Source organism: Quercus robur, chromosome 9 (assembly GCF_932294415.1).
Source record: "Quercus robur chromosome 9, dhQueRobu3.1, whole genome shotgun sequence".
In the NCBI taxonomy this organism is placed as follows: Eukaryota; Viridiplantae; Streptophyta; class Magnoliopsida; order Fagales; family Fagaceae; genus Quercus; species Quercus robur.
This window is the reverse complement of record NC_065542.1, coordinates 13,994,010-14,011,597: the sequence shown is the minus strand read 5'-3', so window position 1 is coordinate 14,011,597 and position 17,588 is coordinate 13,994,010. Positions and strand designations below refer to the sequence as shown.

General features: G+C 37.9%; 1 protein-coding gene across 11 annotated transcripts in view; it reads right to left on the bottom strand.

Annotated features, from left to right (window-relative positions):
* Window positions 1-16,451, bottom strand: part of LOC126699718 (silicon efflux transporter LSI2-like) — an 88,143-nt gene extending 71,692 nt beyond the window's left edge. For 3 of the 11 annotated variants that reach the window (XM_050397669.1, XM_050397667.1, XM_050397666.1), the window contains exon 1: window positions 16,149-16,447. Coding sequence is in view for 3 of the 11 variants with exons in the window: in XM_050397675.1 (XP_050253632.1) it covers window positions 11,921-12,183; window positions 13,528-13,717; window positions 13,831-14,904 (1,527 nt within the window). In the remaining 8 variants the exon portion in view is untranslated. Of the gene's footprint in view, window positions 1-11,686; window positions 12,184-13,527; window positions 13,718-13,830; window positions 15,000-15,801 lie in introns of those variants that run through there. The other 8 variants (XM_050397678.1, XM_050397677.1, XM_050397675.1 and 5 more) reach the window with 7 other exon arrangements.
* Window positions 16,452-17,588: the final 1,137 nt, after the last annotated feature.

The following is a 17,588-nucleotide window of genomic DNA, read 5'->3' as shown; positions in this document are numbered from 1 at the left end:
TCAAAGGTGGCATCTTTCCTCATCAATCGACTGAATGGTTGACACCGTCCTGCTAGATTCGATATGGAACGTTGAATGTATGCAAGATGGCCTTGTAAGCTTCGAAGCTCTCGTAGGTTCTTTGGTTCGGGCATCCTTTGGATAGCATCTATTTTAGATTGGTCCACTTCAATACCTATTTGTCGAACAATAAAGCCTAGAAACTTCCCAAACGTGACGCCAAACGCGCATTTGAGAGGATTCATTTTGAGTTGATATTTCCTTAGTCGATTAAATACGATGCGCAAGTCCCGTAAATGATCCCCTATTTTCTTTGTCTTAACAACTAAATCGTCAACATAACATTGCACAATTTTGTGGAGTATGGCATCAAAAATTCGTTGCATTGCCCGTTGATATGTCGTGCCAACATTCTTGAGCCCAAAAGGCATCATCTTATAACAGTAGATCGCCTTTGGAGTTCGAAAAGCGGTGACCTCTTTATCTTCGGGTGCCATTCAAATTTGGTTGTATCCTGATGAGCCATCCATGAATGATAATGCTTCATGACCAATAGTTGCATCAACCATGAGCTCTGTATTTGGGAGTGGGAAGTCATCCTTTGGGCACACTTTATTCAAGTCTCAAAAATCAACACAAACTTGAATTTGTCCATTCTTCTTTTTGACAAGGACAATGTTTGCAATCCACTTCGGGAATTGTACCTCTCGGATGAATCCTGCCTGCTCGAGTTTGTTAACTTCTGCCTTAATTTGTGGGAGGAGTTCGGGTCGAAACCGACGTTGGGCCTGCTTGATTGGGCGCACTCCTTACTTTATTGCCAACCGGTGAACTGCAATTGTTGGGTCTAAACCTGGCATCTCCTTGTACGTCCAGGCGGACACATCTTTGTACTCCATTAAAAGCTCAAAGTATTTACTTTCTTCCTCCAGCGTCAAAAGCAAACTCACGTAGATTGGGCGAGGTTCCTCATCAGTCCCTAAGTTTAATTCTTTGAGCTTATCTACAGTTGCTTGCCCCCCATCTTCTATTGCCTGAGGGGCTTCATTCGATTCATCATCTAATGCATCTGATTCGGAATCGGTTTCCACTGTCACGTGGCAAGAAGGAAGGACTAGTGTCTCGTGGTCCTCCTCCCCATCGTCAACTTGCTTCTCGAGCTCTTGTGTATGCACAATAGTTCGCCGCTTTACTTTAAGGGAGTTTCCTGTACTAACTTCTACAATCAACTCACGTTTCATGCGTGAAGGGACAAGGCTGTAAGCTTTGGTGCCATTTCTCTTTTGTAGATCACTTTTCCCTTCCTTGGGTCATGGGGTGTCAGTTGAGCTACTCGTAGACCTAAGCCTATCAAATGCCGACCTACGTGTACGTGAGGTTCCTTCCTTTGTAGGGAAAGGAATGCTTAATCTATTAAATACTGACTCTCGAGGAGCAGATGTTCCTAGACGGTCAAATACAGAAGATCTTGACACGGGCTTCGGCTTCCCCTCCTCCTCAACTTCAAAGGTGATGTGTTGAGACGTTGCCATTTTTCCTTTTCCTTTGGCCGAGATTCAAACTGGCTTTTGTGATGAATACCCCAGCCCGGTTCTAGGAATCTCGATTGCATAGCCTTGTTGCTTCAATTTGCTTTGGGTCGAGTTAAGCCCATGAGACTTCTCTTCCACATAATCTGAGTAAAGTTGCCCCAATTGCGGAGGATTTTTGAAATCATAGCCTGATTTTGCCAAAAGTTTATACGCTTTAGGGTCAAAACCCTCTTCTGTTCTTTTGACTGGCAATGAATCTTCTTCAACAAGGCTACATGTGGCTCTAGTGAAACCCTTGAGTGGGGGTTTTGTTGAAGCCACTTGGTCTAACTTTGGTAATGGCAAGGTGAGATCACTTTTAAGGATAGTGATATCTTCCTCTTGAAGAGGTTTTTTGTGCTTATCCTTAGTCTCCATCATCAACCCGAATGGGGATTGCCCTTCCTTCCGTTTAGACGCAGGCACATATCGTAAGACCAGGGGTACCTCTTTCTTTTCTTCACAAAACTTCTGTCTCACTTCAGAGTCAGGTTGGGGACCTTCCGTGAGGGGCTCGCCTCCTTCCTTACGTTTTACCTTCTTCTTTTCTGCAAACTCTTCTTGTGGTACATCGGAAGTTGTGTCGTAGTCCAAGTAAAACTTGATGTCTGCAAAGTGAGATTCTGCTGCTGTAAATGGTTGTAAATCTGCTGTCACCACTTTTATTTGCTTTCCATCGCAATACTTGAAGCATTGATGTAATGTGGAAGGTACAACACCATTCCCATGAATCCACGGTCGTCCCAACAACAAGTTATAAGAAGTCTTCGAATCGATTACATGGAAGAGTGGTCTTGCTTTCAACTCATTGATAGTCACATCTTACCGAATCGTGCCGATTGCCCTTTGACCTTCTTGGTTGAAGCCTTGGATGACGAGTCGACTTTTTGATAACTCTTCCACAGATATGCCTAGGCGTCTCATTGTTCCTTTGGGCTTTATGTTGACGGCAGGCCCGTCATCTATGAGGATGCGGCTTACTCTTTCCCCTCGTGTGTAACCTGAGACAAAAAGTGGTTGATTGTGTGGTTTGGAGCCCAATAGGAGATCCTCATCGGCGAACGTCATCTTGTCACGGCAGTGAGCACATAAAGCAATTGCTTCTTCCGAGGCATGGGTTTCACTTCCCCCTTCCTTGGTTACTTTGGTTTCTTCAAGGTTCACTTTTTCCTCCTTTTCGGTGAGGTCTTCTTGATCATCAACATCATGGCAAGAGACCATGTAAATGGTTGTCATTAGGCCCTCTGTAAGAAAGCCTTTAAGGAAAAACTCACGCAGCGCGACCGACAGGGGGCCTTCCTTTTGCAATAACTCATTCAAACGAGCTCCCTCTCCTTGTTTCTTCAAACCATTTGTCTCCTTTCCCTTGGGAGCAACTTTTGAATTGCTTGCTTGGAGTTCCTTTTTCTTGTAAAGAATATGGGGTTTTGGGTTACGTTGCTTCCGGAATCTCTTGTAAGTCACAAAAGTCCAGCCCTCTTTGTCACTCGCCAATTTGTCGTCAGTTCTATCATCATCTTGAGGGTTGAAGCATAACGTATGCATAGGCTCAAGTGTTCCGAATTGGATGTGCTTGCAATATGCCCTTAATGTTGATGGCAAGGTGGATTGCACTTCCGTTGGAGTTGGTGACTTCACAGAAATTGGGGATCCAATAGCGAACGTAGCATGATTCGCCTTAGCAGTTTCATCTAGGTCTAAAAGAATTTTACCCTCCTTTGCAAGCCTTAAGATAAGGTCCTTCAAAACAAAACATTTTTCCACAGGGTGACTTACAACTCGATGGTATACGCAGTATTTTGGGTCGTTGGTACGCCCCATTTCCTCTAGACACTTGCATTCTAGAAGCTTGATCACATTCTTCTCTAATAAGTCCTCGAGCATGCCTTGAACGTCGGCATCTGGAAATGGATACGTCTTTTCTTCCATCTCCTTCAAAGTCAATCGACGCTTCTCCCGTTCTTGCATCAAACCGGCCCTTTTCTCCATTCTCTTATTCTCTTTACTGGAGATCTTCACAGGCTCCACAGCAATGGCCATAGATTCCTTAACCATGGGTCTGGAAGACTTATCCCCCCTCCTCGTATCTTTCTTCTCTTTACGTTGCTGGTCAACAGGCAAGCCCTTTTCTCCATGGCTAGACAGACTAAACTCCATGTCATGGGCTCGGGTAGCAAGCTCTTCAAAGGTGTGAGGTTTGATTCCTTGGAGGATATAAAGCAACCCCCACTGCATACCTTGGATGCACATCGCCACTCCTGAAGACTCAGAAAGGCGATCTTTGCAGTCGAGACTCAATGAGCACCAACGATTGATGTTCATCCTTCCATTGCTTTGTGTTGGTTAATTCCAACATGCTTACAGTACGTTGGGTACTGTAGAAACGATTCAAGAATTCCCTTTCCATTTGCTCCCAACTATCAATGGACTTAGGCTCAAGATCCATGTACCATTCAAAGGCATTTCCTCGAAGAGTACGCACGAATTGCTTAGTGAGCAAGTCCCCATCCGTACCAGCGTTATTGATAGTCTCGATGAAATGAGCGATATGTTGCTTTGGATTCCCTCTTTTGTCGAATTGCTGAAACTTAGGAGGTTGGTAACCCGCAGGCATTTGTAAAATGTCAATCCTCTTGGTGTATGGTTTTGAATACATCAGAGAGCTTTGTGGTGCCCCACCATATTGAGCTCAAATGGTGTTCGTTATCATGTCCTATAGTTGCTGGACCGATAAAGATGAAATTGAGGTGGAGCTCCCTTATGGACCATTAACCTTCTTTGGAGAAGATGTATGAAATCCTTGGGATGTATGCTGATGCGTGTGAGAATAACCTTTGCTGGACTCCCCTCGATTCTGACCCTCGAGCTTGTTCATAAGCATGGCAATTTGAAGGTCTTTCTCCTCCACGGTCTTGGTAAGCTTAGCTATGGCATGTCCCATTTCAGCAATCTATTCGTCAATGGTGGTAGTCTCCGTCATCATGGCCGCCATAGCTATTGTATGAGAAGAATTCTCTGAGAAGATAGATGAAGTGACTTCTCGGGGGATCCTTGGGAAGAACCTGCCTGTGAAGGGGTACTCGACCCAGCATCTGATGCAGAATAGTGATATTCGCTCCCTATTGTTGAGTCCTCTGGAGCGAATGTTGAATCTCCCCTTCTAGAGGAAGTATGCTTTCTTGTCCTTAAAGTGTTCAAGGAGATGATAGTCTTTGCTTGGGCTGGAGCACTTATGAGTTTCATCATAGGAGCCTTTCCCTCAACTTCTTGTGATGTGAGGAGCCTTATTGCCTTGGCTTTGTTTCGAGTCATGGGACCTATGGAAGTACTGCTGCTTGTTGACCCTCCAATGCTCTGGGTAGCATTCTTGGGCATCTGAGACTTCTTTGAGGCCATTGATCTTGGTAGATTGGAGACTTGAAGATTTCTAGGATGGAGAAAGAGATGAGAGGCAGAGAGGTCCCACCGGGCGTGCCAGAAATTTGTACACACGATTTTCGTAAAAGATAAATCACACGATCACGAAATAGTGTAACAAATTATCAATTGTATTGATTTGTATATGTGTGAGTACAATCTTCTGTATGACTCTTTACGATAAAAGAATACAATAAAACTCCTCTGATTCGATCTTCAAGAAACGTTATGATCCGAAGGGGCTATGAAGCTTGATCTTGAATCGTGATTTGATGTTTCCAAGTTGAATGAATAGTTGAATGTGCTTGATTTGATGCGAGGGCCGCTGGCTTGGTCTCGAACTAGGTTAAAGGAGAATCCCCACTTTGATTTGAAGAAGTAGGAATAGGCCTTGATGAGCAATGGAATTCTTGTGAACTTTAGAGATGACTCTCTATTTTGGCAGAGTGTTGGTAGTGTTTTCCCTCTAAGTGTTCTCCCCTTTTCTCATATGAGAAACCTCTATTTATAGGCAACTCAATGGTATTTAATTTGGAATTTTCTCTCAGCATTTATTGAGAGTTGAATTATATATGAATTTAATTTGGTATTTCATTTAATAAGAACTTTCCATATAGGTCTTTTCTTCTGACGCTGCCATATGGCTTTCTTCATTTGATGTTGCCACGTCGCTTGATTTCATTTGCTGATCGTCCACATCATCAATTAAAAATTAATTTGATCACAAATATTTTATTATGAACAATCGGACGGTTATGAATTCATCATAAAATTTTGATGTCTACAGTGTGATCCACCCATTCCTCAACCACAAAGGCTGCTTGCACAAACTAGAAAATTGATATGGATTAGTATTTTTGCATGTGTTATATTAACTTATGAAAAGAAGAGAGTGAGTATATACCTTGGAAATGTCTCTCTTTAATGAAAGGAAGACCTTATGTTTCCGAAAAGATCGAAGCTCTTACAAATCTTCAGGTAGAGGGAGAGCCTTTTCCATACATTTTGCCAAAATGCCCGATCTTCCTTTCTGGGAATCCCTAAGATTGGCATCATCCATGACAGGGCTCCCTAAGCTTAGCACAAACGAAGGCCTCTAGGCCGAAGCTTTCGGCTGTTGTTCTCTCTCTATGCCTTTGGACGTCCTAGAAGGGAAGTTCTTTTTCTACTGAGCCCTAGATTTTGGGGGCTCCTTGGATAAGGGCTGCTTTGAGGGACGTGTGACTTCTCCCTCTTCAACATCCTCAAATCCCTTGGCCCCTTTTTCTTTTCTTGTCTATGGCGTCACTAGAGAACGCACGTGTGGGGGCAGGAGTGGGTGGTTGGGGAACTATGGAAACTGCTGGGGAGGCACCCCCAGTGTGGGCTATAAGCAATGCCAGCAAGTCTGGGGTCTTTTCTTCGAAACACCAACCTTTCAGGTATGTTAGCTTCCTCCTAGCTAGTGCTGACTTAGGCAGGAGGTAAATGACGTTAGAAGGGGCTGGGGGAATCTTCAAGGTCCTCTTTATGGTAGAAGACCTTGAAATCCTTGTCTGTCACCTCTTGGGTGGGTTCAGAAGTGCACTCTGAATCCTTGTCGTCTGAGGATATAGGCTACTCATGAGAATAAAGGAGTTTCGTTACCAGCGGGGCTGGAAGTTGGGCATCTTGCGTTCTAGGTGGAGGAGGATCTGTTAGCAGAAAACCGGGGACTGCTACGTTAATTAAGGCTAACCGCTTTTATTTAGCTTTAATTACGCTCTTCGAGCTTTGGAAACGTTTAAAGATGGGTTCAAACCCGAGGATTATATGCACCGCTAAGAGTTAGCCGTCTTTATGTAGAAAAATTTCTGACCTAAGGATCCGGTTTAGTTCGGGAAAATTCACGAGGTTCTTGTTCGAGGCGATGTGGTATTCATCTGCCAAAAAAGAAGTAACATAAGTCACAGGTTAGAGAAAAAACCTTGTAAAAATTTTTCTTTATGTAAATATAAAAATCCTACGTGCATCTAAGATTTGTGGGAACCCTACCTGGTTCCCCTTCCTGGGTGGGACAGTGCAACCCATGATGCTAGTCACCTGAGACGATAAGGAAGTTCTCATCCATCTCCTTGTTTGACTCAGGCATATAGAGTATTAACCTAACGGTTGGGACCCTACACTTGATGTAGTATTTGGTTTCCTTCCCCTTTTGGCAGTTGTATACTCAATTCATATCATGCCATGTGAGGTTAGTCCCCATTTTTTGGTTTATCATATCTACGTTGCCGAGGACCCTAAAAACGTAGGGGGAGTATTGTGTGGGGGTCAGCCTGTAGTTTATCAAGAAGTCTCTAGTGACTCTTTCCATAGGAATTTTTATCCCGCCTTCTATGAAGGCGATCATCGAAATCACTATTGAGCTAGCAAGTCTGTTCATAACCAGCCATTCGCCCAATTCACAGTGTTGAAGTTCAACACCGTTAGTGATCCTATATCGAGCTCTAAAGGCAGCCATGCCTTCAAGGGTATCTACTAGCCTAGCAAATCTACCCATGGAGATTTATGGTGTAGGAAATAAAAAATCTATATGCAAAAGAATATGAATCCAAACACACTTACAAGCAATAGTAGAGTCTCTCCTCGGGCTACTGCTTCAATGAAAATTTTCCAAATGAGTAAATGAGGCCAAATTAGCCTTAACCTCTCCTTATATAGGGGTGAAAAATGAATGGTAAAATTCTTGCTCATAAATGCAGGTAAATAAAGACTGTAGGATCATCATCGCATTGTAGAACGTGGGGGAACAAGTAGCCGCTTGACACAATAAATACAGGATTATGGATACAGAAGTGTCAAGAACATGCTGATAACAAGTGAAAAGATGTTACCATATGGGAACGCGTTTGGCACGTATCAAGTGGGATATATGACTAAAACCTTACTTTTTACCTCAAAGTTAATAGTAAGGTTTTAGGGGGCTATTGTGGGCGCTCGAGGATCGAGGAAGGGATCGTTGAGCTATTATCATTATTATTAAGGCATCATAAGCCCAACGAGGGAATCCACCCGAGAAGGAGAAGAGACAAAAAACTTTTGGGAGTTCCAGTTGGGAAGGACAGGTTGTGGAGAGAGAATCATGGAGGGTAAGGGAAGTTTCCAGTGAGAAGTAGCTTACTGCCTTCGCATTAAATGACTGGCAACAACTTTATCAGCTGCATTGATTAGGAAGTAACCTGAACAGTGGAGATCACAGCTAAGCAACTCCTTCTACCACCTTCATCAGAAGTTTAAGGGGACAGGTGTCATGATGAGAATAGGGGTAGGTGGAGATGAGGGGCCAAAATATGAAGTGTTGAGAAGTATATAAGGGGAAGAAAAATTCCAGATGAAGGGGATTCAGAGAAAAGAGAAGAAAAAGAACAGAATCTAGAACAAGAACATAGAGAAAAGAGATTTTCCTCCTCGGGCAAGCTTGTAATAAGCCTTATATATACTCAAACTTTGATTTATAGTCATTCTTACACTATCCTTATCTTCGGGCTAAGCCCCTCATTTTGTTTAACCCACTCTCTTACAAATATTTATTGTTTGGGCCTAGTTGAGCTGTACAAACCTCACTACTCTAAGTAGGCTTGGGCTGTTTAATTTTTGTGTCCTTACAATAATAATAATAATAAAATCACATTAAGACTTACTTTATGTATAAATTATACATTTATTTTATTTTGTGAAGATAAAAATTATTGATATATTTAACTTGGCTCCTTAAAATTTTTATGATTTTACCATGTTACATCATTTTGGTATCAAGACTGGGTTTTGATAGCAACGTGTTTGCGTTGCTTTGCGCATCTGCATTTTTTTTTTGTGGATCCATGCACTGTTCACGGGACCCGCAAGTATAGAATTTAGCAAATATAGCTTTAAAATTAGGTCCCATGGTACTATTCACACATTTAAAAATTATTTTGCTACAGTGTTTTCAGTTTTCAATTTTTAGTAATAAGCGGTATTCAAATAGACTCCAAGTATTTGAGTCTCATTATTCGCATTATTGAGCTTCATTTGCTCTTTGAATCAAGAAAATGATGAATCAGGAATATCATAACTTATTAGTCAGACTATTCCTCATCACCAATCGATATTTTCCAAAGTTACTCTAGTATAGAATCTTTATGATATATTCTATTGCTATCTATTGTTATTTTCCTTATGAATTTCTGCTTTTGTTTTTATAAATTGGATTCTATTGGAGCACAAATAAATTTCGAGTTTTAACCTTTTGGAAACTTCAGTTTTATTTGATTATATAACTTAGCTAAATTCTTGCACAATGTGGTGTAATTTATTATCAGTTTTCTCCAATATTTCAATAATTTTTGTCAAGAATCTTGTAGTTTAACTAATTGATACCTTATTGTGTTTCCAACATAGAAATCAAGGGTTCAAATCCTCACCCCTAACTATCGATATATAAAAAATAGACAATAAAAAAAATTCAATAATTTTCCTTGTAAAAAAGTGTGTGTGTGTGTGTGTGTTCTTTTTACGAATTGAAAATTGCATGATATAGCAGTTAATATAGATAGGCATGTTTCATGCCTACTAAAAATGAAAATATCCTTAAAATATATATATTTTACATTTTTTTGTTCTGTGTTACTGTTTTTTTTCCCCCCCTTTTTGTTGGACATTGTTTCAATTGTTGCAAAAACAACTAAATTTGATCAAGAATACCATATATTTCAAATTAATTTTTTCTCACATAAAAAAAAAATCAATTGTTTCACATATAAATCTTAGAAAAATGATATTAAAATTTCATTATATTTAAAATAATTAATATAATAAAATAAACATATTTATTTTATTAGTAATTTTTCTAATTACAAAAGGAAGTTAGAACATTTAAACGGTTAAGATTAATTTTAGTAAATTCATAAATATTTAATTTTTATAGCTTTTGTGTCAATTGTTATTAAAGCAACAAAATATGAGGAAGAATGTCATATTGTAAATTTATTATTATAAATGCAACTAAAAATGATTTCTTTTATGTCAGTTCACACCCTATCCATTTTTTTGTTCATAAAAAAAATATAAAAGAATTGTGTCACATGACACAACCTCATGTTGAAAATTTATTGATTATTAACTTTTTTGATACAAGATAGAATTTATATTCTAGCATAATCTAAGTGTATATGTATGTGAAAAACATTTATACTTTTAGAGTGACCATCGCACCAAAGTCTTTCCTCTAATATTAATAATCTAACAAAAACCATATGTATTCTATAAACTTTACTGTTTCTTTCTTATCCTTAATATTAGATTAAAATAGTCATTGCAATGTAAATAATTTAAATGTTATTAATACTATTAGTGATACTTAATCAATACATATATTAGTGGTGACAATTGAAAAAACTGATTTTGACTCTTTAAGTGTTCTAATTAGTGGATTGACTCTCACTTGTATATAGAATCAAACAATAATAGTTTGCTACCACAATAATGAAGCAATCACAAATATGTCACCACAATCTAAACCCATTAAAATAAAGAATAAAGTAGCATTAGGATTTGAACTCTAGACTTCTTCTACACAAAAGAACTCGTCCACACCAATTATGAACTCTAGTAGAGGGTGACAATTTCTATGGTTTCAAAGAATCAATTCAGGCTCACAAGTTGGGTTCTTAACATTGAACCAACATGGGAAGTTTTTTTGTTTAGAATAAGAAGAAAGGCACATTAATTTAGTCTTTAGATCTACTTTGTATAGCAAATATCTTATCTTAAAATTTGTGTCTCAAAGGGCATTTAAAGGTAGGTTAAGAACCATCACTTCAATCAGTTTTTGAGTCAAGTTAAAGACTAATAGCTATGTAATTTACTTGAGCGATGGTTAAATGAGAATCATGTAAATTTCTGCCTGACTTCAACGATTGCTCAATCGAGTCCTAACTTTGCTTGTGCAGGCCTCAGGAACTTTAACTCCTTGATGCAATTCATTAGACAAACTCTTACCTAACTAGATTCTAAAAAAAAAAAAAAAAAAAAAAAAAAAAAAAGAATTAAATAAATAACTTAATAACATTATATTCAACTCTCCTGACACATAATTTTTCATATAGAAGTTGCCAATGCTAAATCCTAAACAATAGTAATTGGTACACACATTGTTGGTATACTAAAGTTTTAAACAAATTGAATGACTAATGTTAACTGTGTTTATCAATTTTAAATTTATTTTTTACAATTTGATAGTCCAACGGGGAAAGTGAGATTTAAACAATGAATACATTCATTAAAAACAATAAGAAGTACTAGTTGAGTTATAAACCATAGGACTCTAGGCTATCAGTTCTTGAATACGGTTAAATGTTATCTTACAACAATGAACATTTCAAATTGACCTCATATAATTAAGTACTATAAAATAAACAAACTATAATTTGTTTGGATTTCACAAAATATAAGTGACTAAGGCCGGACTAGTATTAGTAGATCGAATTGGGATTTGAATATATAATTATAGTAGTTTGAATTCAGAAAGGCTTCTTCTTTCTAAACTTTGACCTGTTTGATATATTTATTTCGTTTTTCATTTCCGGCAAACATGCATATGTCTATTTATGAGATGTACATCCTTATTTTGGTAGACTGAAAAAAAAAAAAAAATGTAGAATTCTTTTGCAATAAAAGAAAAGGAAGAATTGAACAAACACTGACCTGGTCAAACTAATAGTATAAATAGGCAAGTGATGCACAGTTTACCCCATTGTTCTCTGGATGTCTATCTGAAATAATCACTTAGCAACTATTGAAAAACGTTATGATTAAATAGAGATTAAGAGAAAAACAACATTTGTCAGCTTTGAACTACTCAAATGTTGAAACAATCTTCCTCTACAAAATTTATTACATAAAAACATTGTGTGTCATGTGTAAGAGCATCAACATCATCTTATAAGTGTCAAACCAATGGCAGTGACTATAAGAGTTGAGGGGACTCCAAATTTGAGATGGCTCCAAAAGGATAAAGTGTACCCATGTTCGGGAGCTCGGCGAGCCTGCTCACACACGATTATGTTGGCAGCTGATCCCAATAATGAGAGGTTCCCAGCTACTGTGCTGACCCAAGCTAAGATTAGCCATGCCTTCTTCTCATCAGCTGCAGAAATTGCAGCTGCCAATGCTGCCACTCGTGCTCCAAGCAAGAGAACTACACAATATTAACATGAGTTATAGGAACTCTCGTGTAAATAGTTTTAAAATGGCCTTTATGATGCCGAATAATGGCTTACAGCAGACAAACAATTTATCATAAATCAACAAAATGTTGGGGAAAAAAACGAAATGAAAGAAATGAACATTAACATGAACCTCAAGAATGTTCATAACAAACAGAATACAGCATCAACTTAGAGATGTATCACCAAAATCATTAGATACTTTTTATATATATGAAAGAAAAACCTAACTAGTCTATTAAGGATCCATAGGTGACCCCAAAATTTTGGGACTAAGGCTTTGTTCGTTGTTCTTGTTGTTGTACATGAAAGAAAAACAATTCTTAATCAGAGATGCAGAAAGAAAGATTAAACCACAGTACCAGGCTACCAGCTCATTTATGAAAAACAGTCTCACAGATTCAGTGCAAGAGCATCCCTTGCTCCCTATATTATGTACACAAGGGCCATGGCTAACTGAAAGCCTTGTCAACTCACAGTTATCATTACTGGTATAAAAATCCATTTGTTACTGAAAGGAAATTTTCCTTTTAGCACAAACTGCAGAATGTTTGTTGTTTAATTGAATGCTATGGCAGAATTCTGAGGGGGTAAGCATATCCAAAAATTGTTTATGGTTTTACAAAATGTCAATTGAAAACAACAACTTGGTGAGAAATGCTGTTGTCATTGCAATTATCCCGAGACTTTGAGAAATGACCCAGAGGGTGCCAGTTTGTGTACAAAGTGAAGTGAAAGACACTTCTTAGACTGAAAGACCTGTTCGGTAAAATGGCGGTGTACTATCAGCTTGAGTAAGATTTGAACATGCATGAGAAAGGTTAATGTCAGTTGTCTCAAGTATTTTTTTTGAGAAGTGAAATTGGGAAGAATCTTGAGAAAGGTTAATGTCAGTTTGTCTCAAGTAGAGAAAGGATCTTGAGAAGAAGTGAAAACCAGAAATATGCAATTAAAAAATAAAAACTGGGAATACTATGATATCCCGAAGAGATAATCTGTATGCAAAGTCCAAATTATACACTAACATATTCCCCAGAAATCTAAAGACAGCGCAACAAACTTATATGCATCCCAACGTTGAATTAGTCTCTGTTCAGCTTGAAATTCTAACAAGAAAGCTTGGCAAACTCGTTTATTCAATAAGGAAAAAAGTTGTTTAAAACGGACTTACAAACAAGTGTAGTCCAAAAAGCTAATTTCATCTGACATATCCAAAATAAATAAATAAATAAATAAAATTATGAAACAGATAATAGAAGAAAAAAAAAATTATATATATATATATATATATATATGGAAGAAATCCATCAACATACCAGTTGGTACATTTGAAACCAAATTTGACATGACAAGTATGATAATGGCGAGAATTGCTATCCCACTAACACGGTCGATTTTTGAATAGGGCTCCATAAAGTCCCATAGAGTACTTGGGATTCCAGTTTTGTTAAAGCCTTCAACTGTGATAAACATTCCACAAAAGAAGACTAACAGAGAATAGGAGACCTGGCAAAGAAGAGAAATAAACTTGACATAATCACCAAAAAGTTATGATTTACAGTTTTTTGATAGGGAAAAAATAATTTAAAGGTAGAAAGAAACGTGCTTGCAGATTATACCTTTTCAAGGCTTGGCCTAGCATCCTTGAAATCAAGAACCATAAGAGCAAGCGCAGCAGTAATTGCAGTCCACGACATATTTAGATCCAGAAGCAAAGCAATCAACATTCCTATAGTAACAAGGTAAACACATGATTTCCACAATATTTTTTTCCATCTCGTGGTCAAATCATCTTTTCCTTCTGAAGGGATTGTTTCCTCCTTTACCTGAGAAGATACATCATTTGCTGCCTCTTTTGATGCATTAGAATTTCTTGCAGACTCCAATGTGCCACTTGGAACCCCTTGGATTTCATTTGCACTCAGAACTGATCGGTTCCTAAGGTTCTCAACATGTCCAGGAGAATTCAAGGGTGTAAAATGTGTCATTGTGGCTGGTGAAAAACGATGAGAATTCAGTTCCTCCTCTGCAAGAACTTCTAAATCTACATCTTCCTCAACCTTTTCAATAGATAACAACTTCCAGTACATACATAGAAGAAATAGGGCATTGACAATTACACCCATGATCATTGCAGGGAGAATTCCTTTTAGAAAATTTCCAAAAGATATCTTGCTCTGAACGGCTATAACCAAGTTTTGGGGGTTGCCAATTGGAGTTGCTGCCGACCCAATATTTGCACTAGAGGCCAGGGCAAGAAGGAAAGGATGAGGTGGGAGATTATGCTGCCTTGCAATTTTCAAGACAAATTCAGTCAAAACTACACAAGAGGTATCATTAGTAAAAAAAGCACTTGAAATGGCAGAAATCAGGCAGACTCGACAAATTAAATCTTTTGGCCCTCTACTCTTCCATGAGAGCAACTTTCCCAAGTACTTGAACATATCTGCCCTTTCAAGATATACACTGACAACCATGGTCCCAAAGAGAAGACCAAGGATTTGAAGATCAATTGCAGCATATGCTTGATCTGCAGTTATGACTTGAAATATGACCATTAGCATGCCCCCCAGGAGGGACCCTGCAGTCCTCCCAACTGGTAGAAAAGGAACAGCTGGGAAAACCGCCAATACCCAGAAGATTACAAAAGCGATTGAGCCTAGAACCACTTTTACAGGAGAAGCCAAAGCCATTTTTGCTGCCCAGCAAGAGAAAATCTTGTTGATATACTATTCCAAGGGCTCCATGTTAATGAAATTCCTTAGCTGATGTCATATTATTGCAACATCTACATGCAAGAAAAAACCAATTTATTAATTTAAACTGTGTTTCTGAAGTTATCATTCATTCAATGCAATATCATGATACTTAAGCTACAAGATAGCAAAATTAAACAGGTAGAAGGCAAATAGTAAGCGTATAACAAGTACTAGGAAGATAAGCAAGTAAAGTTGTTGCAGCTATTAATAGATTATAAGGCATAATAAAGTAACAGAACATTCAAAATCAAGAAATGTAAGGGATTGGGGAGTTCAACTAATACTAACTAAAATATAGACTTTTTTTTTCCTCCTTTGTTCTTATCTTTCTAGAACTTCTTAAGAGAAGAAGCCAGAATTCAAATAGAAAGCAGAATCTAGCTAAATATGATACTTTGTATCTATTGCAATTCCCATAAATATTGATATTAACAGAAGGAATTATTCGACTATTTCCAAGAAATGTCACTTCCATAACCATCTCAGTAAGATTCTGTTAAAGATCAGAAGCTAAACAGAGTATTCAAATCAAGCAAAAAACATCAAAGAAACTACAAGAAACAGAGAGAAACAGAGAGAGAATTTTCTGAGTAAGAGAGAAAATTCTTATTGCTCAATTACTGTGATTACAAGAAGTGAAAGAATTACACTGCACTACCTTACATTTATACTATGGATTTCTACTCTAACAGAAGGCAACAGAGCAGGAAGATAACTAACTGCCTATAACAACTTTCCTAATTACACGCCTCCAATAAGAATTAGACACCTGTCCACTAATAACTAACCAACAGCCAACTCTCTCATGTAAAACTCACATGCTTCACTTACCCTTTTAATACTACAAGTAGCTTTCTCAGTAAAATACAAAAGCTTCTGTCGTTTTGACTCATTGCCTTCTTTTGCGTCTTCCTTACACAAGTCTTGCCTTCTTTCTTCACCACTGCTTCACCTTTACTCTTCTGACCAAGCTTCTTAACAGATTCCAAGGTAAATCTCGAAAAACCAGAAATTCACAAATTCTCTGCATGACCCCACAATTTATATCGCATGCAACTTGATTCTTGAACAGCCATTTCAGTCAATTTCTAAGCTAAATCTCAACCAAATATGCAATACCCAGATACCAAAACTCTCTCTGAAAACGAAAAAAAGTGTAAAAACAAACAATTTCTAACCTGAAAAAGAGGTATGTTCTCTACTTCTGGACCAAGACGAAGTCAACGGAAACTGCAAGTTCCAAATTTGGACCGGGTCTTATTTGCATGTAAAAGTTAAAAATCTTTTCTTGAACATTTGGAATGGATTAGATTCAGTGGCATGTATGGATTGTATGCATGTTTTCCAAAAGAAGCGGAACAGAATGAGATCAAATCATCAAACGGACTGACATATATAAAAACTGGGAGCTTCCAAGGATACATAAAAGTGGAGCTTAGTACTTCTCTTTTCACTGAATGTCATGTGACAGCAACACGTCTTGGCGTCATGATAAGGAAAATGTCAGGGCCACAAAAAAATGGAAAGTGCTGGGACCCATGGGCGGCTACACTTGATCTTAGTCAAAAGGCCGAGTAAAGTATTTGGCGGTGCTACACAGGATTTTCTTAAAAAATAACTATAAATCCAAAACAATATTATTAGTAAGGTAACGTTTCAAACTATTTTCGTTTTTAGCAATTTGAGTCCAGCGAATTCGATTTTGTCATTTGAAAATGTACTTGAAAATCGAGTGTGAGAAACTCGAGTTTGAAAATCGAGTGTCTCACACTCGATTTCCAAATGCATTTTCAAATGGCAAAATCGAGTTCGCTGGACTCGAATTGCTAAAAACGAAAATAGTTTGAAACGTTTCCTTACTAATAAAATAGTTTGAAGGATTTTGTTATTTTTAAAAAAATCCTGCTACACATTTGATCTTAGCCAAAATATAAATTTTTTTTTTTTTTTGGTTAGTTTAATACTATATTTCTAATTCTAAGAATAAAAAGATAAGTGTTGGTGAATTGTAAATGTTACTATTTTTTATAAATTTATATTATGTGTGTGAGTGTGTTTAATATTGATTGTGAAATCTCGAAAATGTGTTAAAAACACAAGAAGACTCCCAAATAAAAATTATGGCTCGATAGATTTTACTCTAACTTATGTTAAGTACGGAATAGAGTAAATGCGAGTGTATAAAAAAACAAACTACTCTAAGCCATATTCAATATAATACAGCAGTAATATGAAAGTTAAAAGAGTAGGGAAGAAGAATGCAAATACAAGATAACACGCCGATGTGTTATCGAAGAGGAAATCGAAGTAATCGGCGTAAAACCTCTCCGCCGCCCTCCAAGCGGTAATCAATCCACTAGACAATCAGCTGGGATACATGGGTTAGCAAGAGACCCTCCAAGCCTAATCTACCCGATGTACTTAAGCCCTCTAAGCTCCTACTCCAATAAGGCTTTTTGGAACCGTGTCTTGTCTAGCTCTCCGGATCCCGCAATACGCTCGATTGCATCCGCCAAAACCTGGGTTCTTCCAATACTTTCTAGCAGCACCAAAACCTCACTGAACACTCTAAAAGTGTGTGGTAAGTGTTTGGGCTATTAACCTCTCAATGGTATGGA